General features: G+C 39.6%; 1 protein-coding gene and 1 long non-coding RNA gene across 7 annotated transcripts in view; one reads left to right on the plus strand and one right to left on the minus strand.

The window, feature by feature from the left end:
• LOC308705501 (uncharacterized protein) overlaps positions 1–26,494 on the plus strand; it is a 67,352-nt gene that overhangs the window by 12,340 nt on the left and 28,518 nt on the right. For 5 of the 6 annotated variants that reach the window (XR_014031923.1, XR_014031924.1, XR_014031925.1 and 2 more), the window contains 2 exons: positions 25,340–25,406; positions 25,504–25,987. Coding sequence is in view for 2 of the 6 variants with exons in the window: in XM_081390539.1 (XP_081246665.1) it covers positions 25,340–25,406; positions 25,504–25,519 (83 nt within the window). In the remaining 4 variants the exon portion in view is untranslated. Of the gene's footprint in view, positions 1–23,220; positions 23,526–25,339; positions 25,407–25,503; positions 25,988–26,494 lie in introns of those variants that run through there. The other variant, XR_014031926.1, reaches the window with a different exon arrangement.
• On the minus strand, positions 10,760–12,928 carry LOC308705076. The gene is made up of 3 exons (XR_014031872.1): positions 12,791–12,928; positions 12,376–12,450; positions 10,760–10,937 (listed from the first exon to the last, which is right to left on the minus strand). It is a non-coding gene; the product is annotated as an uncharacterized lncRNA (long non-coding RNA).

Here is a 26,494-nt window from a genome sequence, read left to right on the forward strand (position 1 = left end):
ATTTATCCAGTCCGAAACCCCCAAAATGGTGCAGCTCGCAGCACGTCAGCTGAAATCTGTAGAACCATCAAGTAATCTTTTTAAAAACTGTAACCGAAAAGCAGCCATTCTACTTTGCAAGTGAATCAAACTTTGCCCACCTTCATCTTTGGGAAGGTATAAAACACTCTGTGGGACCCAGTGTAGTTTGTCCCAAAAAAAGTTCACAAGGGCAGCTTGAACTTCCGCTAAAAACTGTGGTGAGGGGTCTACACATGCCAATCTATGCCAAAGTGAAGATGCCACCAAGTTGTTGACAATGCGAGTTTGCCCCCTATAGGACATATTTGGTAATAATCATTTCCACTTATTCAATCGCCCCTTCACTTTTTTCATCAGCCCCTCCCAATTTTTTTGTAACACACTGTCATCCCCTAGATAAACTCCTAAATATTTTATACCCCCATTCCCCCAACACAACCCATCAGGAAGGCAAGGTTTACCATCAGTCCATTGTCTTGAATAAAGCATCACTTTTTTTCCAATTGACCTTTGCAGAAGACAACAGTCTAAATTCTTCAATTAAATTAAGTAAAATCTGCACATCACTTTGTCTGTTGATCATCACCACAATATCATCGGCATAGGCTGACAAACAAATTTTATTATTACAAACTGGTAAAAACAAACCACTCAATTGACCTCTTATCTGTTGAAGCAATGGCTCAATTGCCAAGGAATACAACATTCCAGACACGGAGCAACCTTGTCTGATACCCCTGAGAACCTGAAAAGGAGCACATAAGCCACCATTTATTTTCAGCATACTCTCAACGTCACAATAGAGTACCCTAAGCATGTCTATAAAGTTCTGGCTAAAACCAAAAGCTGTTAAAGCACTCCACAAATATGAGTGCTCTACTCGGTCAAACGCCTTCTCCAGATCCAAAGATATCAAGCCACAGTCCAAATGTAACAATTTAGAAACGTAAAAAATATCCCGAATTAAAGAAATATTGTCGAATATAGATCTACCAGGGACACAGTACGTCTGGTCCGGATGGATAACCTGACCCAACACTCCAGCCAATCTGTTACCCAATGCCTTAGAAAGTATTTTATAGTCACTGCAGAGAAGCGAGACAGGGCGCCAGTTCATAATATCTGTACGGTCCCCTTTTTTTGGAAGAAGAGTGATCACCGCTCTTCGGCAACTCAACGGCAACCCACCCTTCGACAAGCTGTCCTTCAGTACCTCCAGCAGATCTACACCCAACTCCAACCAAAAAGCCTTATAGAAGTCAACCGGGAGGCCATCCGCTCCTGGTGCCCTCCCAGACTCCATGCTTTGCAGGGCCTTATAGAGCTCTTCCAGGATCAGCACCCCTTCAAGGTCATTATTACCCTCCTCTGACACCTTTCTTTGGTAGGCTGTCAAGGAAAACGTTGTCCACACAACAGTCTGACTTGAGCTCACTCCTATACAGATTTTGATAAAACTGTACTGCCCTTCCCCGAATACCAGCAGGATCCGACAATAAAACTCCATCCTCGGAGCGCAAACCATGAATAAACTGTTTCTGCCCGTTCTTTTTTTCCAGATTGAAAAAGTATTGGGATGGTGCATCCATCTGGTCAATGCTTTGAAAGCGTGAATGGACCAGAGCCCCCTGTACTTTATGCCCCAGTAGATCAGCTAACTGAGCTTTCTTCTTTGAGCAGGCTTCTAAATAATGAATCTCGCCAGTTGATTGAGCCAAATTTTGAAATTCAATTATCTCTCTTTCCAAAAACTCTAAAGAACGAGTCAACTCCTTAGTAACGTTGTGAGTATACTGTTGAGTAAATTGTCTTATTTTTATCTTACCAACATCCCACCACTGTTGCAATGAATAAATGAAAAAAGACTTATTTGTTCTGTGAGCTTCCCAAAAATACTTAAAGGGGGGGTGAAATGCTATTTCATGCATACTGAGTTTTTTACACTGGTAAAGAGTTGGATTCCCATAATAAACATGGACAAAGTTTCAAAAACTAAGTTGTACGTTTGAAGGAGTATTTTTGTTCCAAAAAGACTCCTTCCGGTTTGTCACAAGTTTCGGAAAGTTTTTTTCGAGTATGGCTCTGTCTTACGTAAGAGAGGATGGAATTTCCTTATATGGGTCCTAAGGGCACTTCTCCGGTAAGATCGCGGGCGCGCGCGCACTCCTAGACCAGAGCAAGAGAGTGAAAGCAGTTCGCCATCAAAGCGCCCTGCCTGGCTTTTGGGAAGTCAATGTCACCAAAGAAGTGTGTTTTTGCTTGCCAGGGCAAGACAACCCTGCACAGATTCCCAAAGAACCCGGCGTTAAGGAACCCGTGGATGGAGTTTGTTTTCCTGAGCATAAACGGAGTTGTGCAAGACTGTTGTTCCCTGCATTTTGACGATGATTGTTTTATAAACAAAGCCCAGATCGACGGATTTGCAGATCGTCTAATGCTTAAGGATCGAGCAGTCACAATGATAAAGGTTCGCGGTCGTGCGTTGGAACCGGACGGTGAGTAAAACTGTTGAACAATGTCTCTGTGTGTTGTCACTAGCTCGGCGCGTTAGCACAGCTAAGCTTCGCCCACACGGCCCGCCCCCAGCCGCTCGTTTTTTTCCGGAAAGACTCGGTACAGCCTATCTTTCTTTTAAAAATATAATAAAACAAAAGACTTTTTGGAGATATGAAGGATGCAATATTACTCTATAGGTACTCAAGATTAACAGGAGATTGAGTGAAAATGAGCAGTTCACCCCCCCTTTAAATGATTCCTTAAAAAAATTATCATTTAACAAATTAGTATTAAAATGCCAGTATGCGCTTTTTGGTTTTATTGAGCTTAAAATAAGCTTACAGTGCACCATACTGTGATCTGAAAAACTTACTGGTGTTATATAACTTTTATTGAAAATAGAATAAGATGGTGATTAAAACTGTAAAATCTGTCCAGCCTAGCTAATGACATAACATTATCACGTGTGTGAACCCAAGTGTACTGTCTCACATTACCATTTAAATATCTCCAAACATCACATAAATCATACTTTTTAATAATATGAATAAAAACGTTTCTGCGTTCCGCGTGTCCAGATTTACCACAACTAAAACACTTAGATTTCGCGGTAGTGACAAAAATAACGTATTCAAAATTGTCAATTCGAAAATTTTGAGTCATGTCTAGCTCGACATCATCCTGAATAATCATATACGCGAATCTCCTGAACGAAACAATGTGTTTCAACAGAGGTGATCCGCTATTGATTGGGATCTTTTTAATTGGAGATACCAACTTTCCATACCGGGATAAAGCTTGTGTCAAAATTTCATCACTTACGAACGGTGGAACATTCGACAAAGTGACTCTCTTAGCTGGCAATGAAAGACGAAGAACAGAGACAAAATCACCACCAATGACTATTCCGTGTTCGACTACTTCATTGACTTTATCTACGCTATTAAGAAACACCACAACGGCACTATTCATTCTGGAGGCGGATAGCACGCTCTCATGCCCCACAACCTCACCAATGGCAAAACAACATTCCTCCACAGTCACCGCGGCGGCAACTTTAACCGCATTGCGCCGCGTGAGTGAACTCAAAACCTGTAGCCTACACGTGGGGCCGACATGCTTCCCCGATAAAGTGGATAGCACGCGGCCCAACAAAGAACAAAAAATACCTAATAGAATAGACTAGAAAAACAGCAAGGGGAAGAAAATAGAAAACAGCTTCACTCACAAGCCCTCCAGCCACGCTCACACACTCCGTCTGTCACGATGCGGTAGAAACAGGGAGGAAGCAGGATCCACATGCAGCACACTTTATTCAATAAACTGAACACACTACACAGACTCAGACCAGGAACAGGACTCAGGAGCCGTACAACCAACATCAACAGTAACAACACAAGAACTCACAAGGACTGGACTAAAACACAGGGCTTAAATACAGAGCCAAACAAGCTAAACAAGATAACAAGGGGGCGTGGCTAATCTGAAACACCTGGGGAGACTAATAAACATGAAAAGACAGGGGAACACAGACTGACATCACAACATAGCCCCCCCTCTATGGGCGGCTCCCGACGCCCATCAAAACTGGAAACAGTTCGGGAGGGTGGTGGAGTGGAGGCAGACCCGGGGGAGGGATGGAGGGCCAGGTCCACGCAGGGAACGGGACCAGGGAACGTGGGCCAGGGAACGTGGGCCATGGAACGCGGGCCATGGAACGTGGGCCATGGAACGAGGGCGGACCTGGGACATGGAACGGAAGAGGGCCTGGAGACTGAGTGAGGACTGGTGGCCAGGGGAAAGCAGGCTGTGCAGACGGCCCCTCGGGCGGCCAGGGCGGAGACGACCCCTCGGCGGCCAGGGCGGAGACGACCCCTCGGGCGGCCAGGGCGGAGACGACCCCTCGGGCGGCCAGGGCGGAGACGACCCCTCGGGCGGCCAGGGCGGAGACGACCCCTCGGGCGGCCAGGGCGGAGACGACCCCTCGGGCGGCCAGGGCGGAGACGACCCCTCGGGCGGCCAGGGCGGAGACGACCCCTCGGGCGGCCAGGGCGGAGACGACGCCTCGGGCGGCCAGGGCGGAGACGACCCCTCGGGCGGCCAGGGCGGAGACGACCCCTCGGGCGGCCATGGCGGTGAGGACCCTTCGGGCGGCCATGGCGGGGGGGACCCTTCGGGCGGCCATGGCGGTGAAGGCTTATTGCCCCCCCCCAAAATTTTCTTAGGCGCCGGGTAGGAGGAGTCCAGTGGCGAAGGCATGTCAGGGCTGGATGAGACAGGCGGTGAAGGCAGGTCAGGGCTGGATGAGACAGGCGGTGAAGGCAGGTCAGGGCTGGACGAGGTCTGCGACGAGGGCAGGTCAGGACTGGACAGGACCCGCGACGAAGAGGGCTCTGAGCTGGGCAGGACCAGCGGCGAAGAGGGCTCTGAGCTGGGCAGGACCAGCGGCAAAGAGGGCTCTGAGCTGGGCAGGACCAGCGGCGAAGAGGGCTCTGAGCTGGGCAGGACCAGCGGCGAAGAGGGCTCTGAGCTGGGCAGGACCAGCGGCGAAGAGGGCTCTGAGCTGGGCGGGACCAGCGGCGAAGAGGGCTCTGAGCTGGGCGGGACCAGCGGCGAAGAGGGCTCTGAGCTGGGCGGGACCAGCGGCGAAGAGGGCTCTGAGCTGGGCGGGACCAGCGGCGAAGAGGGCTCTGAGCTGGGCGGGACCAGCGGCGAAGAGGGCTCTGTGCTGGACGGGACCAGCGAAGAAGAAGGCTCTGTGCTGGACGGGACCAGCGGTGAAGAAGGCTCTGTGCTGGACGGGACCAGCGGTGAAGAGGGCTCTAGCCTGGCAGGCATGTCGCCTGCTGTCTCAGGCGCGGCGGGCATGACTCTTACTGCCTTGGCTTCGGCAGATCTGGCGTGAAGTGCAGACTCGGCTGGACTGGCGTGAAGCTCTGGATCAGCAGAAGCGACGTGAACAGTCTCTGGGTCAGCAGAAGCGACGTGAACAGTCTCTGGCTGGACAGGCTCAGGCTGGAAGGGCTCGGGAGCAATGATTCTCTTGGCAGTACGAGCTGACATCAGCGGGGAATCAGCCACGCTGGAAACAAGTCCTGGATGGCCATAGACCGATGCGATGGCTGGCTTGATGGTTGGCGTGACATGGAGAAACTTAGGCTCGGCTAGGCTGAAGTGAAGGTACTCAGGTTGGCCAAGCGAGATGTGAACTGACTCAGGGGGTACTGTGAGCTTGCGGGGTGTTTCATCGGCCAAGCCCACAGTAAAAGCCGAACCGCTCAGGTAAAGGGCCAGGTCAATATATCCTTCTAGAGTCCAGCCGGTATAGTCGTCAGGCATCAGCTGAGCGATATCTGCATCCAGCCCGCTCCAGAACAAGTCCATGAGCTCAGTGTCATCAAGTGATCCCAAGTGACAGGTAGACACATCGCACTCAGACACACCGGAAGTGAGAGAGAGAGAGAGAAAGAGAGAGAGTGATTTTAGGCCACAACATATAAACTTGTGGGAAAGTGATAATATGTTGTTGCCACGATATATTAATTCGTGGGAACGTGATAATAAATCGGGGCCAAAAGATCATTTTGTTGAGGTAACGAGTGAAAGACACTTGAAACACATTCTTAAAGGGGGGGTGAAATGCTCATTTTCACTCAATCTCCTGTTAATCTTGAGTACCTATAGAGTAATATTGCATCCTTCATATCTCCAAAAAGTATTTTGTTTTATTATATTTTTAATTGAAAGATTGACTGTACCGAGTCTTTCCGGAAAAAAAACGAGCGGCTGGGGGCGGGCTGTGTGGGCGAAGCTTAGCTGTGCTAACGCGCCGAGCTAACAACACACAGAGACATTTGTTCAACAGTTTTACTCACCGTTCCAACGCACGAACGCGAACCTTTATCGTTGTGACTGCTTGATCCTTAAGCATTAGACGATCTGGGCTTTGTTTATAAAACAATCATCGTCGAAATGCAGGGAACCACAGTCTTAACAGTTACACAACTCCGTTTATGCTCAGGAAAACAAACTCCATCCACGGGTTCCTTAACGCCGGGTTCTTTGGGAATCTGTGCAGGGTTGTCTTGCCCTGGCAACCAAAAACACACTTCTTTGGTGACATTGACTTCCCAAAAGCCAGGCAGGGCGCTTTGATGGCAAACTGCTTTCACTCTCTTTCTCTGGTCTAGGAGTGCGCGCGCGCCCGCGATCTTACCGGAGAAGTGCCCTTAGGACCCATATAAGGAAATTCCGCCCTCTCTTACGTAAGACAGAGCCATACTCGAAAAAAACTTTCTGAAACTTGTGACAAACCGGAAGGAGTCTTTTTGGAACAAAAATACTCCTTCAAACGTACAACTTAACTTTTGAAACTTTGACCATGTTTAGCATGGGAATCCAACTCTTTAACAGTGTAAAAAACTCAGTATGCATGAAACAGTAATTCACCCCCCCTTTAAGTTGAATGGGCTTTTTCGTCGGAAATTTGCTGGCTTGAATGAAATACTCGGATCACGAATAAAGTTCCTTTTAAGGTAATAAACAAAAACAAATTATGAGAGACTTAAATTAACAAATAAAGTAAATTATGACCGGGGTAAAAGGAGAGCTCGTATCACGTGTGAAGATTCGGTTCCCACGTTATAAAACTGCCAAGAGAAACGGATGCCGTTCCCTCAACATATTAAGTCGTGGCCACGAGAAATGGATGTCGTTCGCTCAACATACGATCTCGTGCCCACTAGATATTATGACGTTCCCACGAGTTTATATGTTGTGGCCACGACAAAACTATAGTGAACCGAACATGTCCCCTCCCAGTCACCGTAGACAACAGCAAACAAAGTTATAGGCTATCTGAGAAGGATGTCTTTGAAGCAAATGTATCTAATTAATAGAATGTTAAATAAAATGAATGTTTACGCCTATATACTGCTTAACTACCATAGTACGATGCATCGTTGAAGAAATCAACTAGCTAGTCAAGACTGTTTCCCAAAACCATATTGTCGCAAAGTGGTCGTTCAACCACTTTGGTAAGGATGTCACGCACGTGGTGGAGTAATAACTTCTTTTAATGAATCTGTTTTAGATCAAAGTAATGCTAGATGTTTTGCTATAAATTACAGACATGGCATCTGAGGACTATTTCTCATTTTTATCAGTTATTTTGCTCTATTTCCAGATTCAAACATAGGCTCGTTCTTACACAGTAGAGCACGTTTGCACATGCGCAAATCTCTTGACAAACTAAAACACGTAAATTACATTTGTATGTATTCTAAATAAAAGACACAGGTTGTAGCCTACTGAATGTCAGCTTGCTTATTTTGCTCAAGAGAAGGATTTATTAAGTCCACATGTTAGGGATGTGCAAATGAAGCCTCATGAAGCACTTAGGCTTTCTTCTGAATGTTTCGGGAAAAGATTCAAAGCATCTAGACTAGAGTGTCGAAAACAGCGCCATCTTGTGGCAGGTCAAATTTACAGCAGCCATGTTTATGAGCAGATGAGTGTGCAGCGCCGTTGTTTTATCCATTAAGCATAAATAAAAGCCTCACAATGCTAAATGTTCAGTTTTCTGATAATATAATTCACATATTAAATTGTGGCAATAAAATAAAAGTTACAATTATATTAATACTAATTATAAAAATACCAACAGATTTGCTTGTTGGTCTAAATGTTGGTCTAATTATTTTATGGTTTCTATGCTGTTTATGTGTCAGAATATATGATCATGTAACATAGACTAATATATATATATATATATATATATATATATATATATATATATATATACTACCTTTCAAAAGTTTGGGGTCAGTAAGAAATATTTTTAATGTTTTTAAAAGAAGTCTCTTATATATCTAATATATATATTTAGTAAATGGACTTAAACTTCCAAAAACCTGTAGAGTACTGGTCTGGGTTCAAACACGCAAAGTGAAGCATTCACATTACTGGAAAGAAAGTGAGGCTTCGTCTTTCGTTGATCACGTGTTTCTCTGAAAACAATACGGAGCTTCATGAGAAATTGCGCTGCGTTCTCGATACGCGCTTTGAAGCTTCAGTGTCAAATGTAACATCACTACCACATGTCATGCAAACTAGAAACTCTGCTTCTAATCACAGGCCGAGAGCTGTCTATACAACTTTGCGATGCTGTTTGCGAATGTTCGTTAGAAGAACGATGGTTTCGGGAAACACCGATCTCGTTGAACTGCTGATAACGACGGAACTTGCGAACAAAGTTGGCTAACGATGCTTTTGGGAAACCATGTGGAATGTTTTTCCTCAAAAATCTTAATTTCTTTTCAAACTGAAGAAAGAAATACATAAATATCTTGGATGATGTGGGGGTGAGTAAATTACTCTGAAGTAACGTAATCCTTAAGGAGAACTCCGGTCAATTTTAACATTGAGCTCATTTTTTTGTACATTTGGAGTGCTGTCAATACAGAGAACAACGACAAAAATCGGTGTTGCCTACACCGTGTTATCCTCTTTTTAAAATGTGCACCCTGTTGACTTCAATGGGGCAAGTTTTAAACCTGCTTTTAGCCTCTTAACATCCTTGATGTGTTATTACAAGTGCACAGAAAATGTGAGTGATTCCTTCAGAGTGAACACGAGTGGATCTGACTGCAGTAGATGTGAAAGATATGTATAAAAATGATGTTATTTAAGCCAGCGCAAATACCTGTGTTTACATCCTGTTTTCGGGTGAAGTCCAAAGTAGTCGATTGCCGAGTTCACGCGCATAGGTTTAGTTACCTATGATCACGCGCGTGAACTCGGCAATCGACTACTAGCTCAATGTTAAAATTGACCGGAGATCTCCTTTAAGCTATAGCCTAGGGGAGAGCGGGGCACAAAGTAACGCTTTTTGACTTTCTCAGTTTGTGTAAATCTACTTATGGTTCAGAGTATTTACTTTTTCCCACATTAATTGCCCACATGTCTTGTACAATTATGTGTTTTTGTTTTATTAATACAGTATATACTTTTTTCTTGATATACCCCGAAAGAATGGATGTGAAATGTGACAACATGCCCCATAGGTGGGGTGCATTGTAACATGTGTGGGGCACATTGTAACATAACATATGACAGCTTAAAATGTTATCTGATCTAATAAAAAAAATATACAAAACAAACTAAAATATTTTTTAAATAAAATACAATTAAAAAACGTTTTCATATAAAATAATGGCAATTTTTAATAATTAAATATAAACTAATTTTTGAGTTTTGACTACGAACACATGAAAACACAGCTATACAACATAGTTCAAAACAAATAAATAATTAGTAATTTCTGGACATTGACTCTCAGCTTATTCACCTTTTTCTCACGTTTTTTTTTTCAATAAAATTAATAAAAGTATAGAATATAATAGCATATTTCTAATAGGGGCACATTGTAACGCAGTGTTACAACATGCCCTCGCCTGCACAACTGGGATTTAAACCCTGCTAGTGTCTTCTGTTAGTTAGCGAAGCATTAAAGAACTATCTCAACTGTTAAATAACATCTTGGAGATTAAAATAATATCAGATTTGTCTTATTTTAAATAAACACAAAAAATAGAGATGAAAAATTAACTTAAGTAAGAAATTTACTTTTGCTATGGTTTAATAAATGTCTATGGATATCATATCATTTTTGGCGGAAATTTTTTTTCTATATAGTGTTGATATGGCAACTAGTAAATAAACAAAGTTTCGTCATCCTAGCATGTGTGAAAGTATTTAAAACAAGTGTGTTACAACTAACCCCGCGTTAGGTTGTGCCCCGCGCTCCCCTACATGTTTGTGCCAGTTAACAAGCTATTGGACTTAGATACCTTACTGTAATTGTAACATTTGGTGTCAAACAGTCTTCCCAGGGTTGAAAAATGAATTGTGGGATTACATGAGTTGATACATTTTAGTACTGTAAAGTGTTTAGCACCCTCTGGTGTTTATTTATGATTTCAGTTTGTACTGTAACTTGATGTGGAGTGAATTAAGTGATGATGTTACGAACTCAGGAAGGACCCAAAAGCAGAAGAATACTTAACCACAATTTACTGAAGCAAAATAATAAAGACAGTACAAGCCTCATGGCAGCAAATCAAGATTTGGACAGTTGAGAGGAGAATGATCAGGTAGAGTCCAGGGAAATCAAATCCGGATCGTGAGATGAGAATCAATGTCAGGATGGTCAGACGAGGGGCAAACAGAACTAACAAGGAAACCCTAACTCACAATTGGAAACAGGCAGGTGTTCACAGTAACAAAGCAATGCAGAGAGAGGCGATCGGTAAACCTGGGAAATCCAAACTCCAGCACCAGTAACAGTCCAACTGGTCAACAGCAACAGCACAGTTTGAGAGCAATGGATCCTGGAGAGGGACGGGGAATCGCACCACAACCTGGGAAGAGAAAAAACATATCAGATATCAGAAAACTAGACAAGAAAAAAAAAACTGGCAGGTAAACAGCAAAAAGCACAGAACGCACTGTAAGAGAACAAAGAGGAAGGAAGCGTAGATATGGCAATAGGAATTGGAAATGAAAATATAGGAATCAAGCAATAATGGGAGACAGGTAAGCAAAAACAAGCGGACGTGCTGAAACACAAACTGGGTGTTTGGAACGCCAGCTCTCGACCTGTGGTTATAAGCAGAGTTTCTAGTTTGCATGACATTCGAGCATAAACAACATCTGCAAAGTTACAACGCTCAAAGTCCAAAGCAAAGGGAGATATTTTCTATTACAGAAATCGTTTTTTAAGGACTACAACAAACGGCTGGTAGAGACTACACCACATTCCTCCCGGGTTAGTGACATCACTAACCCTAAAATTTACATAAACCCCGCCCCCGTAACACGATTTATAGATTATCATGACAGAATATGCTAATCAATGACTAAAAGATAACTACACATCAGCTACATAAATTCATCAACTAACCATTCAGAAATGTTGTCTACATGTTGTCACTTCTTCTCGAGTCTCTCCATCATTGTCTGAATCCGGTTTGAACATAAAAGGCTAAATGTTTTTGAAATGTTCAGTGCATGTGTGTGTGAGGTAAAAGGACACAAGCTGTTGAAGCTCCGCCCCCTGTGCCGGGAGCAGCAGCTCATTTGCATTTAAAGGGATAGACACAAAAAAAACAGTGCGTTTTTGCTCACCCTCAAAAAGTGACAATTTTAACATGCTATATAAAAATATCTGTGGGGTATTTTGAGCTAAAACTTCACATACACACTCTGGGGACATCAGAGACTTATTTTACGTCTTGTGAAAAGGGCATTATACCACCCCTTTAATAAATCCTTATCTTGAGCCAAATAAGCAAGCTGACATTCAGAACAATATATATATATATATATATATATTTTATTTAGAATACATAGGCCTACACATGTCATTTACGTCTTTTAGTTTGTCAAGAGATTTAAAGCACCGTTTTTGAAGAGTGCGCATGTGTGAACATGCTCTATAAGAACAAGCCTATGATTGAATCTGGAAATAGAGGAAAATAACTGAGAAAAATGAGAAATAGTCCAGATGTCATGTCTGTAATTTATAGCAAAACATCTAGCATTAATTCGATCTAAAACAGATTCATTAAGTTATTACTCCACAATCACTAACCGTGACAACATTAACAGCGTAATTGAACAACCACTTTGCAACAATATGGTTTCGGGAAACAGTCGTGACTAGCTATTTGATTTCTTCAACCGTGCATCATGTGAAGCAGCGAGTTACGTCGTTGTACGGGAAACACACCCCTGATGTGCGCGAACGCACGTGGAAAACAGAAACAAATCAAGAAGAAAGCAGAAGGAAGATCAAACCTGCGTTCTGACAGAAGCAGGAAACTGGTTCCTCTTCACGCTGTTCTTCAGTTTGATAATACCAGCAACCGCAATCTGTCATTAAAGAGCATCAAACAAACACTCATTGTTTGAATTGCACAATAAAATTGACATAAAGCAAACATAGCATAAAGCTCAGAGTAGGGGAAATGTAAGTGTTCTTTTTTGATCCACAAAATAATGATGCAGGTCACATGGGCTCTACCGTCACCTCGTTTATCAGTTTCTTACAGTTTTTGATTTTTATACATTAAACGACACAACTTCTGTTTTTCTGCTTATTTTTTTAAGAGTTATTTTTGTCATTTTTGATTTTACTGAGATTTTGACTAAATTATACTCCTCTGTCATCATATGCATCAGTCAAAATGTGAATCAAAACCATAATTCTTACTGTTAGGTGTCTCTGATTCTTTGCGGTTGCGTTTCAAAAGATCAATTCCTCCAGCCTTCTTCAGTTCGGTTTCCCCTTTCTTCAATTCTTTCATTCTTTTATCCAGTTCCTTCTCCCTTTTATCCAGTTCCTTCTCCCTTTTGTCCAGTTCCTCCGCTCTTTTATCCATTTCCTTCGATCTTTTATCCATTTCCATCGCTGCTTTTTTAAGATGTTCTTTCTCTCTCTCACTTGACTGCATGATATAACATTAAGATTGTATTTTTACACTTTTTTTTTTTTACTGGAAAAAGCATGGTTTTATCCACTGTAAATGAAGAGTGAATTCAGCATATACATTTTATCCATTCACAGGAACACTGTGTGTTCAGTTTCAGAAGTGAAAACCGGATTTAAATACAGGAGTGAATCCCCTAAATTCAGAGATGGCCATAAATAAATACATGTGTGTTTCAGACATCTATGGATTCAATACCTTTTAGCACCACCAACTTTAAAATAAAATGGGTTTAAGATATTGTCTGTGCACAAAATGTGTAATATAAACTCAAATTTCTGGATTATTATTATGTTTAATTACGTTGTAGAAATAAAAATTAGGCAGTGGCTTTCTATTCCCAACATGCTTTGCATAGGACTGGATAAGGAGAATAAATGTTGAACTTAAGTGTTATTTTATTTGTTTTGATTTTAGTGAAAGTAAAGACATGTTAGTGTTTAATGTTGTTATGTTTGACATGTAAAAGAGCTTCTGTAATGTTGAAGTTTTTGTGGTTATCATTGTGCTAAAGAGTAGATATGAGAGAAAAGCAGCTAACCAATCGCTCCCAGGATGCCACAGCAAAAATGTCTTCCCACTGCTCTGGGGTGTGTTTCCGAAAGCATAGTTAGCCAACTATATGGTTGCAAGTTCGCTTGTTATCAGCAGTTCAACGAGTCGTGTTTCTCGAAAACCATAGCGCAAACCGCATCACAAAGTTGTGTGGTCAGAACGACAGCTCTCGACCTGTGATTAGAAGCAGAGTTTCTTGTTTGCATGACATGTGGACTTAATAAATCATTATCTTGAGCCAAATAAGCAAGCTGACATTCAGTACAACCTGTGTCTTTTATTTAGAATACATACAAATGTCATTTTGCTTGTGTGAACACGCTCTAGTTCGTAAGAGTGAACCTATGATTGAAGAGATAAATGATTAATAGTCCGTAATTATTAGAAAAACATCTAGCTTTAATTTGATCTCAAAAAGATTCATTAAAATAAGTTATTACTCCACCATGTGCATGGCAACATTAACCAGCGTAATTGAACGACCACTTTGCGACAATATGGTTTTCGGGAAACAGTCGTGACTGGCTAGTTGATTTCTTCAACGATGCATCGTATATGGTAGTTAAGCAGCGAGTTACGTTGTTGTACGGGAAGGTGTCAAGGTTATTTTCGTAAGCGAAAACTGAAATTAAGACTAAGACTATCGGTCAAAAAACATTTTCGTAAACTGAAATAAAATAGAAATTTAAACATAAATGAAAAACTGAAACTAAACAATACTAACAAGACAACAGTTACTGAAAAACTAACAGAAATAGTTAGTTTAGTTAATAGTTAATAGTTAATAGTAAGTTTTCATAATTAATAATAAGCTCTCATCCTGTACAGGAAAATCAAGTTTTTCCATTACACTGTGTGATGGATTTTTAATAGATAAAATAGTAAACTGTATATCAAACTAACCATGTTTCTAACATGTTTCTTTTTAGGCCTAACATGCTAACACTTTAAAACACAATGTACTATAACGTTCTGTCCTGTGTTTTTGAATGTTGTATGTTGTGTTGCCATTCCCCTTTGACTTTGGTTGTGTGAGTGTATAAATAGCAAATATGGGAAATGAAACTAGACAGATGTCTAATCTAAACTTGAAATCAAAAACAGAGTTTGGTTCTACCTGGTAAAAGAAGGATTTGCATATGAGGGCCAAATACAAATTGTGGGGAAAATAGGTAATGTTTCATGGCATATTTGCCATACCTCCTTATTCTATAAAAACTGTTGTATTTGTGTTTGCTGGTGGGATTCTCCATGGAATTTGTCTGAGATCCTCCGGCCTTGATTCTTCTTGGGAGAGATTCCCTGAGAACTGCTCGGGAACTCTTCTGGCCGTGATTAAAGCATTTAAAGGATATTTGCTGTAGTCTGTTTGTCGATCATTGTAGCGCAGCAAGAAAGCTAGTTAGGGGAACTAGTATTAGCACTCAGTCGACGTTGATGTATAGACGCACTAGGGTATAGGATTAGCACCCAGCCGACGTTGATGTATAGACACGCTAGGGTACAGGATTAGCATCCAGCCGACGTTGATGTATAGACGCGCTAGGGTATAGGAATAGAACCAAGCCGACGTTGATGTATAGACGCGCTAGGGTGTAGGATTAGCATCCAGCCGACGTTGATGTGTAGACGCGCTAGGGTACAGGATTAGCACCCAGCCGACGTTGATGTATAGACGCGCTAGGGTACAGGATTAGCATTCAGCCGACGTTGATGTATAGATGCGCTAGGGTACAGGATTAGCACCCAGCCGACGTTGATGTATAGATGCGCTAGGGTACAGGATTAGCACCCAGCCGACGTTGATGTATAGATGCGCTAGGGTACAGGATTAGCACCCAGCCGACATTGATGTATAGACGCGCTAGGGTACAGGATTAGCATCCAGCCGACGTTGATGTATAGACGCGCCAGGGTACAGGATTAGCATCCAGCCGACATCGACTGTAGACGCGCTAGAGTATAAATATTATAGGACGTAGTTAGGTTTAAAGGGAAAAATCGCCCACAACTACGCTACTTTATTTTTCAATGTATGACCATAATATGGAATAAAAAGATAATACGTGCACAAATCAAAACCATTACCATACAAAAATTAACATAAAACAAGCTTACACCAGAAGACTTGTGAATAATGCATCTGATCTGAACAAAGTTAAAGTGTACAGGATGATAAAGTTGCAGATAAGTATGTTTGTCTGTTCTTTATCTAATTCTAGTTTTAGCCCATTCTACTGCCCGCATCTTTTTTCGTTTTTCAAAGCAAAACCGCTTTCTGCACGAACCAGTCCTAAGAATCAGAAATGACCAAATACGTATTTCCATCATAGACCTTATGCAAATACAGCTGTACATTAATTCCAGATAAGATAACCATCTCATGTGAAACTAAACAAGATACCACGCATTTTAGACAAGAGACCACACTGAGCAGAAAACGGAAAAAACAAATAGCCTTGCATGTCTTGACCACAAATAGATGTACATTTTTCAGACTAGAAGTAAACTAAATGTCTGGTCTGAATAGAACACATGAATATGAGTATAACTATATGATATTAATAGACAAAAAGCATACATGGATTAATACAAAATTAATGTTTGAAAGGATTAATCATAGAAATAACATAAAAGATTTATCATGATCATACGCATATTTTTTCTTTTTCTTATACAAGATTTCATTTCTAATATGAATGAGTATGAATGAATAATTTTAACTTTTCTTCTTTGTTCAATCTCAAACAATTATTAACTGTAAACTGCAAACATTAAACTGCTAAAATTAAATGTCTTTAATTATGCTAAACTAGAATTACTAACTAAATAGCCCAACTAAATAGAAATGTGTTCACAAAATAAAATTTTTGAAAATTTAAAAATGGTATTAAAATAAAAACTAATTTAAAAATGCAAAACTATAATAACCTTGGTGTGTGTGTGTGTGTTAACTACTCCTAACGTGTGTTCACTGACTGGATGGGTTAAAATTCTGAGTTTGGGTTACCATACTTGGCCTTCACATGTCACTTTCACATAAGCAATGACTGTGATAATATCTTGTTATGATAGCTGTGAATTTTAAGAGAAATAGATAAGATTAATTGGTTCGAGGGCTACAACCAAAGACTGTAGAATTACACAAGACGCATAACTCGTTCACTCAAAGATGGCCGCCGATTGAAATGACTTGTCTCAAAGGGACATTGCTACAACTCAAGTAGTTGGAGTGACTTTTTTTTTTTTTTTTTTACTTTTTTGACTAATAAACTTTTTTTTGGTTATGCTCCAAAAATGAAGTTCCTTTAACTCAATGTAGCTTGCAGACTGTTGCGTAATTTTTTTTGCTGAGCCAACATTATTTTTTTAGAGTAATAGTCTTCACTCTGTAAATTAACTTCACACAAATACTTATTAAAGCTACAAGAGTTATTCAGTCTGCTTTTCTCTTTGTACTTTGTTGTATGATTAACATTAATGACACACTCTAAGAGCTAATTAGCAGCCTGTCAGTGTGTGAATACTGAATTTGAGTTCCTTTTTCGCACTTTCAATAACTCCTTTTAACATCAAGCACGTCTTGCTCTTTATTAGGCTACTCATTCATCCATGTTCCTTTTTTGCTCTGACGAGTCAATAATTCCTGCTAAATTAAAAGCCTCACAGATATATTGCATTCCGCGATATAAAGGGTATAGGAAAGGTTAAATCAATTCTCACTTTATATCATCGCCACGATATAGCCTGTGTCATCATCATCATATTACCCAGTCCTTAGAAAGCAGATTTGCAAAACACATTTGACGAGCTTATTGACAAAACCAACAAACTATATTAACTATCAAGACAGGATAATGCTTTAGTACTTCATGTTAACTGAAAGCAAATCTGAACGATGTTGTTTCAACCTTAATCAACAAGTAGAATCAAACATGGCATCCTCCTAACTTTATCGTATTCCTGAAAATTCCCTCAACCAAAGCAAGATGAAAAAGAAAGTCATCCGCCACTTACACACTGCAGTTAAATTCAGTTGTTAGTGATTAATGCTGTTCTGTTCAGTAATTTACAGTTAGTGAATTTAGTTGCAGTGTGTACTAGTCATTACTGAACCTGTGACATTATTGCTATTTTAATGTACTAGTTGAGCTAACAGGACACTTATATATATATATATATATATATATATATATTGTGTGTGTCTGTGGTTTAGTCTTTTCCTCTTGCCATCATGTTTTAATTGTTCTGAAACACTCCAATTATTGTGTGAACGTGTTTTGCCTTTATGCATTTTCATTGTGTAGGTTTTTTTAAATATATTTTTTAGTGACGATCTCTGATTTTTTTTTTTTACACAGATAGTGCATCTGCTAAATAAACAAATGTATATTTAAAGTACCAAATTGAAAGAAGCAGAATTAATAGGCTATATCAAAACAACAACTGCATTACAATGTGAAATACTTATGAAGTTCATAAGCTGCATTATGTTAGCTGTGTCAAACTATTAAATGAAAAATATATGACTTACATTTGCTGCCCCCATTTTCTCCTGAGGCTCGGCGATGTATTGTGCAAAATCTGTAACAACCCCGATTTGAAGAAAGCATAAATGTCGTAAATCGAGAATTACGATATGACTATAGCCTATGCAACAAAAAAGTAAACTTTTTGGAGATAGGCATTTGGAGTTTTTCTATTCTGTAAAATAAAAACAAAGTGAAAGTAAGGAATGCTGTTTCTGACTCACCAGGATTCCCCAAAAATGTATGTGAGTGTTAATTGCAAACTCTCTCGGTGCAGTCAGAGGCTCTACTGAAGCAGATCTGTGCGATGATGAATGAGCGACTCGAGCTGTCACGTGATGAACGAATGACTCGAACCCACTGATCTATATAATGACTCTATATACATTAGTGCTCGAACCCTTTTTTACAGTAGATGCTCGACCCCGAAGATCGGGATGAACGAATCGTTTCTGTTTCTCATAATTTGGTCTGGTCCTTGCATTGCAATTTTCTTATTCTAAATGTGTTAACATTTTATGTGTTTGGGGATTTTGGCTATTAACATGTAACATTTTAATGATATTCTGCTGCAATGAACGAAATGACTTGAAAAAAAGATTTGTTCGTTTTGACGAATGAGATTCAAAGAACCGAGTCAGTAAAATGATCCGAACTGCCCATTATTAACTCGAGGTTCAGGAGTTCACTGTTCTTATCTCTGGTAGAGATGGATGGTCCACTGTTTGTGATGATCAGGGATAGAGTGGTCATCTAGATCACAGATGATCCCCTGCTCCCGATGGTATGGTAGCCTACACGGTATGATATATGAGAAGGTCTTTCCTGAAGCTGAACCCATATATATATATATATATATATATATATATATATATATATATATATATATATATATATATATATATATATATATATGTGTGTGTATATGTATATATATATATATATATATATATATATATATATATGTGTGTGTGTGTGTGTGTGTGTGTGTGTGTGTGTGTGTGTGTATCTGTGTACATATGTGTATATATATATGTGTGTATATATATCCCTTTTAACCACAAAGTCTTGGTCCAGCTGCTCGGTTTAAAGGTGCGTAAATGTCGTAATTACCGTATCGTATTGATATGTGTTGATCTGTGGGGAACTGTGTTGGGAACAAAGAGGGAGTCATTTGAGGGGACAGCCATTTGTAGTGGTGTCCGAAACCATAGTGGATGTCATCGAGTGCACTTATTCAATCCCACATTGCTCTGCAATAACGAGTGTACAACCGATGTACGCTCAACGGCTGTCTGAATTCTCTCACTATTTTTCATTCACTCCTTCAAGTGAACAGTATTAGTGGACTAACGTAGGGAATAGTGAATGAGGGTTTAGGGGGCGATTTCAGATTCAGCCTAGGTTTCCTCTATGCTCTGACATGTGCTGATTGTACACCTGTACTGTACCCCCTCCACCCATTGGCTCCTGCAGGAAAAAGCCCAGCAATAAAAGCCAAAGAAGCACAGCGTGCAGAGACTTGGGCTGCCTCCGAAAACTTAGGCAGTGACTTGCCTCGCTGCTTCTGTTGAATGCAAAAGATATAGTTGATGGACCCCATTGACTTCCATAGTATTTTTTTCCTACTATGGAAATCAATGGGGCCCATCAACAGTCATAGTCTCTGTTTTTTAAATAATTCATTACACTATTGTCAGTGTTGGGTAAAATGTGGTTTCTGTTTCCACACATCTTCAAACAGTAGTTCTGTTCTGGATCATTTTGCCTAGCTTCATCTAAATAATATCATGCAATAGTGCAAGACCTCCTACCCGAACACATCACTGAGAGCTCGTAATAGGTAATACTCTCTGCCAGAGTCTTTCACATCTCTATGTACTAACAGAAAGGCATGAGGCCCAGGAAACATCAGTGATTCAAAAAACTTCAGGTCAGAGATTTGACTCCACTGCTGAACAAGTGTTCCAGCCAATAGCATGGAGTTTTTAATACATAAACCTGTCGTCCACATACAGTACTTGAGCTGTCCTGGGCTCCAATATTACAAATTTAAATCCCTCTTTAATCGAATAGTCTTTCCCTAAGGATTGTGCCACATGCTTTATCCATAAGAACATCATCATCTCCAAGAATCATCAATCTCAGAATTTCATTGGAGCCTGTAGACGGTCCAGCTTTAATTTTAAAAGATTCATCTGTTAAGTGAAAAAAGTCAGAGAACAAATGCATAAATGCGCAGCCTAAGAGAAACATTAAATAATTTAATATCTGCAGATACAAATGTTTTAAAAAATGACGAAAACAGTGAAAGCTTAAGTTATGATACACTGAAAAAAATTGGTTTAGAAACCATTTTCACCCAGAAAAATTATTTTGTTGAAAAACATACCCCAATAATCTTTGTTTTATACAAAACTCTTTTAAATGAACACAAAAATATAAACAAAACTGTACACAAAATAGATATCTATGCTTGTATTTGCATGGGGTGTATATCTGGCTTTTTGTACTAGAGCTTTTGGGAGAAGTGCAAAAATCATCAGTTTTCAAATCTTGGATGCACATCAAACCACTATTTCCAAATCAATTCCTGAATTTGAACAGAAATTTTAATGCATTGGAATTATATTGTTACAGCCTATACATTGAATTGTTGAATTGAATTTTTTAATTTTTTTTACTGTAACTCACTAAAAGTAATATTTTTTTTTCATGCTCCAAAGGTTGTAGTCAGGGCTGTAGGCATGGTTTTATGATCACAGAGCTTGCAAATGTAAGGTACGGTAGTTAGGTTTTTTGGGGGGCATGCTCCCCCGAGAACATTTAGATTTCTCTGAAGGCCAAAAAATGGCTAAGAATTAGCTATAAAACCGTGTCAGTGGGCAGTAGATTATTTGTCAATACCTGCTCTCTCCTCATCTCCATCACTCTTTGTTTCTCTCAGTCTCCTTATCTTGCCCTGTCTCTTCCTCTCCTAAAGCTGAGCTTTGACTGATAGTCTTTTCATTTTCGTCTGTGGCAATGTAAAAAGTAAACATATAGGGTCAACTGATAATGATGTTTTATGAATCACAATAAATAAAATAAATAAATTCACAATATTTACACATTCATTATTAATCTTATGCCCAATATGATTAAAGGTTTCTTGTCCTCTTATATTTACAGTTACTTAAATTATTACATACATGAATTTTACGTAAATTGTATTGGCCTGTTTTCAATTCAAAATGGTGAAATTAGTCAAAAGTTTATTAGTTTGCCTGATTTATATGGAAATATAACATTTCTATCTTAAAACCCGCTGTCAGTTCTTAAATGTTTAGTTTATCTAAACACATCTTATCTCGCACTTTATGACCATTAACAAATTATCTTGATGCTGTGCAATATCCTTGCAGCACTAAAGTCGAGTTAATACTATATTAGGAAATTATTTTACAACCTTTATTATATACACCTCTGACCTCGGTGAAATCATAGATGGCTACAGCCATGGTTGTAGTACGTTCCTAGTGACCAAACTGACTTGGAGTGAAGGGATGAAGGGAGTTTTTGTCAATTTCAGCTGTAGTAAGTCAGTCTTACCAATAGGAACCTTCTACAAGCGTTGGAATTTAAAAATATCTGTTAAATGTTAAAAGTAATTAAAAATTGTTATACGTTTAACACAGTTGCATGGTGGGATTGGCAGACGTTCCCTTAAGCGTCATGTGCTGTGGAAGCAAGTCACTCAAAGCATTCTCATGTATAAATATGCAGCTATAACGCACGTAGATGATTTTGAATGTATACTTCATGTCGATATACAATGGTTACATACTGTTAAAACTAATCCTGCTATTGATCTTTGTAGGACTGCTGACCCTATAGAACAATGACAACGGAAAACAAATGTCCGGTGAATATTGAACCTAAAACTAACTTCACCGTGCTCAACCACTGTGTGTGCATTTCATGCATTTGTAATCGCTCGCGTTCAGCGGGGAGGGAAGAGAGGTTTGGACAGGGCCCACGCTGGCCCTGAAGTGATTGGTAACCCTGGGAAATCCAAACTCCAGCACCAGTAACAGTCCAGATGGTCAGCAGCCACAGCACAGTCTGGGACCAATGGATTCTGGAGAGGGACAGGGAACATAGATAAAATAAACAATAGTGATGGTATATGATTTATGCACCAAGTCAAGTGTATCCGTTGTTAATTCATATGTTTTGAGGAGCATGCACATACAGTATATTGCTTGGAACAGAACGTTATAATGCTATATTCCCACGATGATTACAGGTCTCGTAATGATGGCAAATCTGTTTTGGGAAAACAGCAATGTATCTAAAACTTCAGATTGTAATTTCGATGCTGACCGGGTTGAATCAGTCATATGAAGTCTCAATTGACAAATAAAAAACATATTTGGCATAAATATATAAACATAAACATATTTTAGCATATCATATACATTTTATGCAGACAGAAATGAAACACTGATCACCATAATGGTGGATTAAAAATGTGATTTTCTCCTTTGGTGATTCATCAGGTGTCTTCAAAAATGATCAATCATCACTCAATGAATCACTTAATTAGCTCATTAACTTTAACACTCTTGAGTGTTAATTTAACACTCATATTTTAACACTTTAACACTCTTGAGTCTGGAGCCAAATAAACTCCCAGGAGAGTTCATTTAACACTGGAGTTTTTGCTGTGTACTGCTTAATACCGCTTCTGTTTGTACAAGAATAAAGTTCAACATAAGCCTATACTATCAATGTGGTGGGGTCTAGGTTTTTTTTATCAGTTTCATTTTGAATTTGAATAACATGCCAATATAACATCACAACTACATGAAAAGAGCTTTTCCTGTTATAAAAACAGATATGTGAGCATTAGAGAAACTGAAGGTGTTCGAGTAAACACACGTGATCGTTGTCAATCGTAAAACAGCTGTGTTGTCAGAGCTCGTGCAGCCGCCCTGGAGAATCTGCTCTGACTGAAGCCCTGTCCCAAATGGCACCCTAAGCACACGCGGTCTTCCTCTGAGTCCGCACTTTCGTGACGTATCGCCGCTTTGACTGTCGGGAAGAAGTCTGCTGTGGAGCTCGCATCAGTGCGGGCTCGGCAAAAGTGCGCATCGAGGGCGCAAATCGACCGCAAAGGGGGCACTCGCTAGCACCCTTCTGAAACCTAACATGACAAATTGGACACGGTCTCACGGACTTAACAGACACGCGGCAGCTATTGTAAGTCCACAAGTCCGAAAGTACATATGAAGTGTGCCATTTGGGACAGGGCCCTCCGGCTACTCTCGAATCGCTCTCATGGGACTCTACTGCTAAACATAACAGTCACGTGGCATCGATACTGTCTCAAGTAAGACTAAATTTCTAACCGACATGCACTGTTTTCGAAGTGTGGATCTGTGCTGACCATAACGGGTAATATTGCCCACAACCCATTTTGCTTTTTCGAGGAGGATTTGGTTCAGAACTACAAACATTACTACAAATACTACACGAGTAAAAAGTGTTCAGAAAACTACAAACATGGCAGATCTGCGCAACCGACGTTAAGTAGAGACTGAGTGACTAATAATCAACATTTAAGCTGATAAAAAATATATTTATTTAATGTTATCCATGTTTTATTTAATCTGCAACAACAATGTAAACTATAATAAAGATCTGTTTGGCCATTAACTTTTAAATGCATTATGCATTAATATGAGGAGAGTCTCCGCATGAAAAACCTGTCTCTGCAGATCAATGTGCTTCTGCATTTCTCTACGATACGGTAGGGATAAATTAAATTAAATTTGGAGGATGTTATTTAATGACGTGATAGTTTGTCCCAAAGCTTGTTTACTCTTCTGCTACAAACTCAAAAGTATGTACTTTTTCTTCACAAAAAGTGTACATACTTTTAGGGTGTAGTATAAGTAGGCGAATTGGGTTGCAGCAAATTAATGTGTCCGAAATTACATACTCTCTTGAGTAGGTACTTATTTTGAACTACATTCATATTTACTATTTATACAATATTCTATATAGTATGAGTGTGTGTAGTATGAATGTAATCTGAACTACATCATTATCATGTGACCTACCAGCGAATGTATATGGTTCTCCTTCACTCTATGCTACCATTTGATTGAACCAGCAACCTTATTCAGTCATTAAAAAGGATCAAACAAACACTCATTGTTTGAATTGTACAATAAAATTTACAAAGTTGATGCTTAAACAAAAATAGCAGGGAAATGGGAAATGTAAGGTTTCCTTTCTTCTTTTTTTTTTGCTGAGATTTTTAAATGATTATTATTTCACAATCCTCTGCCATCATATGCATCAGTCAAAATGTGAATCAATACCATAACTCTTACCGTTAGATGTGTCTGATTCTTTGCTGTTGTGTTTCAGAGGATTCCTTCCTCCATCCTTCTTCAATTCACTCTCCCTTTTCTTCAGTTCACTCTCAATTTTGACCAGTTCCAGCGCTCTTTTCTCCAACTCCTCCGATCTTTCATCCAGTTTCTTTGCTCTTCTATCCAGTTCTTGCTCTCGCTCACTGTATGACTGTATGATGTGACATTAAAGGGATAATTCACCCAAATATTTAAATTAGCCCATGATTTAATTCCCCTGAAGCAGGGGCGTAGTTTGTGGGGGGGGATGGCTAGAGTATGATTCAATATTTAAATCTATGCATTACAACCCCCCCCCCCCCCCCCCCCAATATTTATACCCTGATCACAATATCAGGAGGCATACCCAAACTTCAACCCCCCCAATGTTCAAACCAAATCTACGCCCTTGCCCTGAAGCCATCCTAGGGGTATAAGACATTCTTCTTTCAGACGAATACAGTCGGACTTATATTAAAAAGTGTCCTGGCTCTTCCCAGCTTTATAATGGGAGTGAATGGGCACCATTTTTTTTAAGTCAATGTATCTATCCATCATAAAAGTGTCACAAACGGCTCCGGGGGGTTAATAAAGGCCTTCGGAAGTGAAGCGATGCATTCTTGTAAGAAAAATATCCATATTTAAAACTTTATCTACTAAAATAACTAGCTTCCGGCAGACGGCCGGAATGAATTACATTTTCATTAATTCATTGGGAAAGCATGCTTTTATCTACTGTAAATGAATAGTGTATTCAGCATTTTATCCGTTTGTGTGTTCCCAGGATTCAGGACCACTGTGGCCACGGACACACTGTTAAGTTTTAGGAGTGACAACAACCACATTTACAGGTGTGAATCCCAGTTCTGCCATTTACACATTGCAGATAAATTCAGTTGTCAATTCAACTTTTGGTGTTTAATCCTGTCCTGTACACACACATTTCAGTAATTTACAGGAGTGACAACTGCATTGTACAACCAAATTACCTCCCAAAAAAGGCAGTTTTCTACGCAGCGTGTGGAAACAGTTGAGCTAACAGGACTCTCCACTTAATGTCATCCTGTCACTAGCTTTGGAAACATACAGCTTCAAATGTTCAAAGATGTTCAAATTATGTTCTGTTTTTTTTTTTTTTTTTACTCTTGGCGTCATGTTTTAACTGTTCTGAAGCACTGCAATTGTTTTGTAAAAATGTGATTTGCCTTCATGCAGTTTTTATTGCATCAGTTTTTAAAATAATTGTAACACAGATAAAGCATCTGCTTAATGAACAAATGTACATTTAAAGTACCAAATTGAAAGAAGCATAATTAATAGGCTATATCAAAACAACAATTTGTTTATAATGTAAATTACTTATAAAGTTCATAAGCAGCATAATTATGTAAGATTTGCCAAACTTTCAAATTAAAAAATATACACGACTTACAGGTGCTGCCCCCATTTTCTTCTGAGCGTTATTTCCGACAAAATCTGCAACAAACCCTATTTTGAAGAAAGCATGAATGTGACGTTGAGAATCACGGTATGACTATACAACAAAAAAGGAAACGTATGAATGTAAAAGAGTAGCAAAACTCGAGAACATGTGAATTGGAGAACTTGTACAATCAATATGATTGTATGTACGATTGCTCCAGTCTGCTGTCTTGCTGCCGTGTGGACTGTGACCACGGTATATCTTTCCGTTTTGAATCTCTATTTATTATCATTCCTTGTTGTTTATATTGGTAAATATATCATAGTCATCAACCAGATATCTGATATTATCTAATTTTGTCTGTCACATTGATCTGACTTTGCTAGCTTTAAAGGAGAACTCCGGTCAATTTTAACATTGAGCTCATTTTTTTGTACATTTGGAGTGCTGTCAGTACAGAGAACAACGACAAAAATCGGTGTTGCCTACACAGTGTTATCCCCTTTTTAAAATGTG

Source organism: Scardinius erythrophthalmus (genome assembly GCF_964197995.2).
Source record: "Scardinius erythrophthalmus genome assembly, chromosome: 17".
Taxonomy (NCBI): domain Eukaryota; kingdom Metazoa; phylum Chordata; class Actinopteri; order Cypriniformes; family Leuciscidae; genus Scardinius; species Scardinius erythrophthalmus.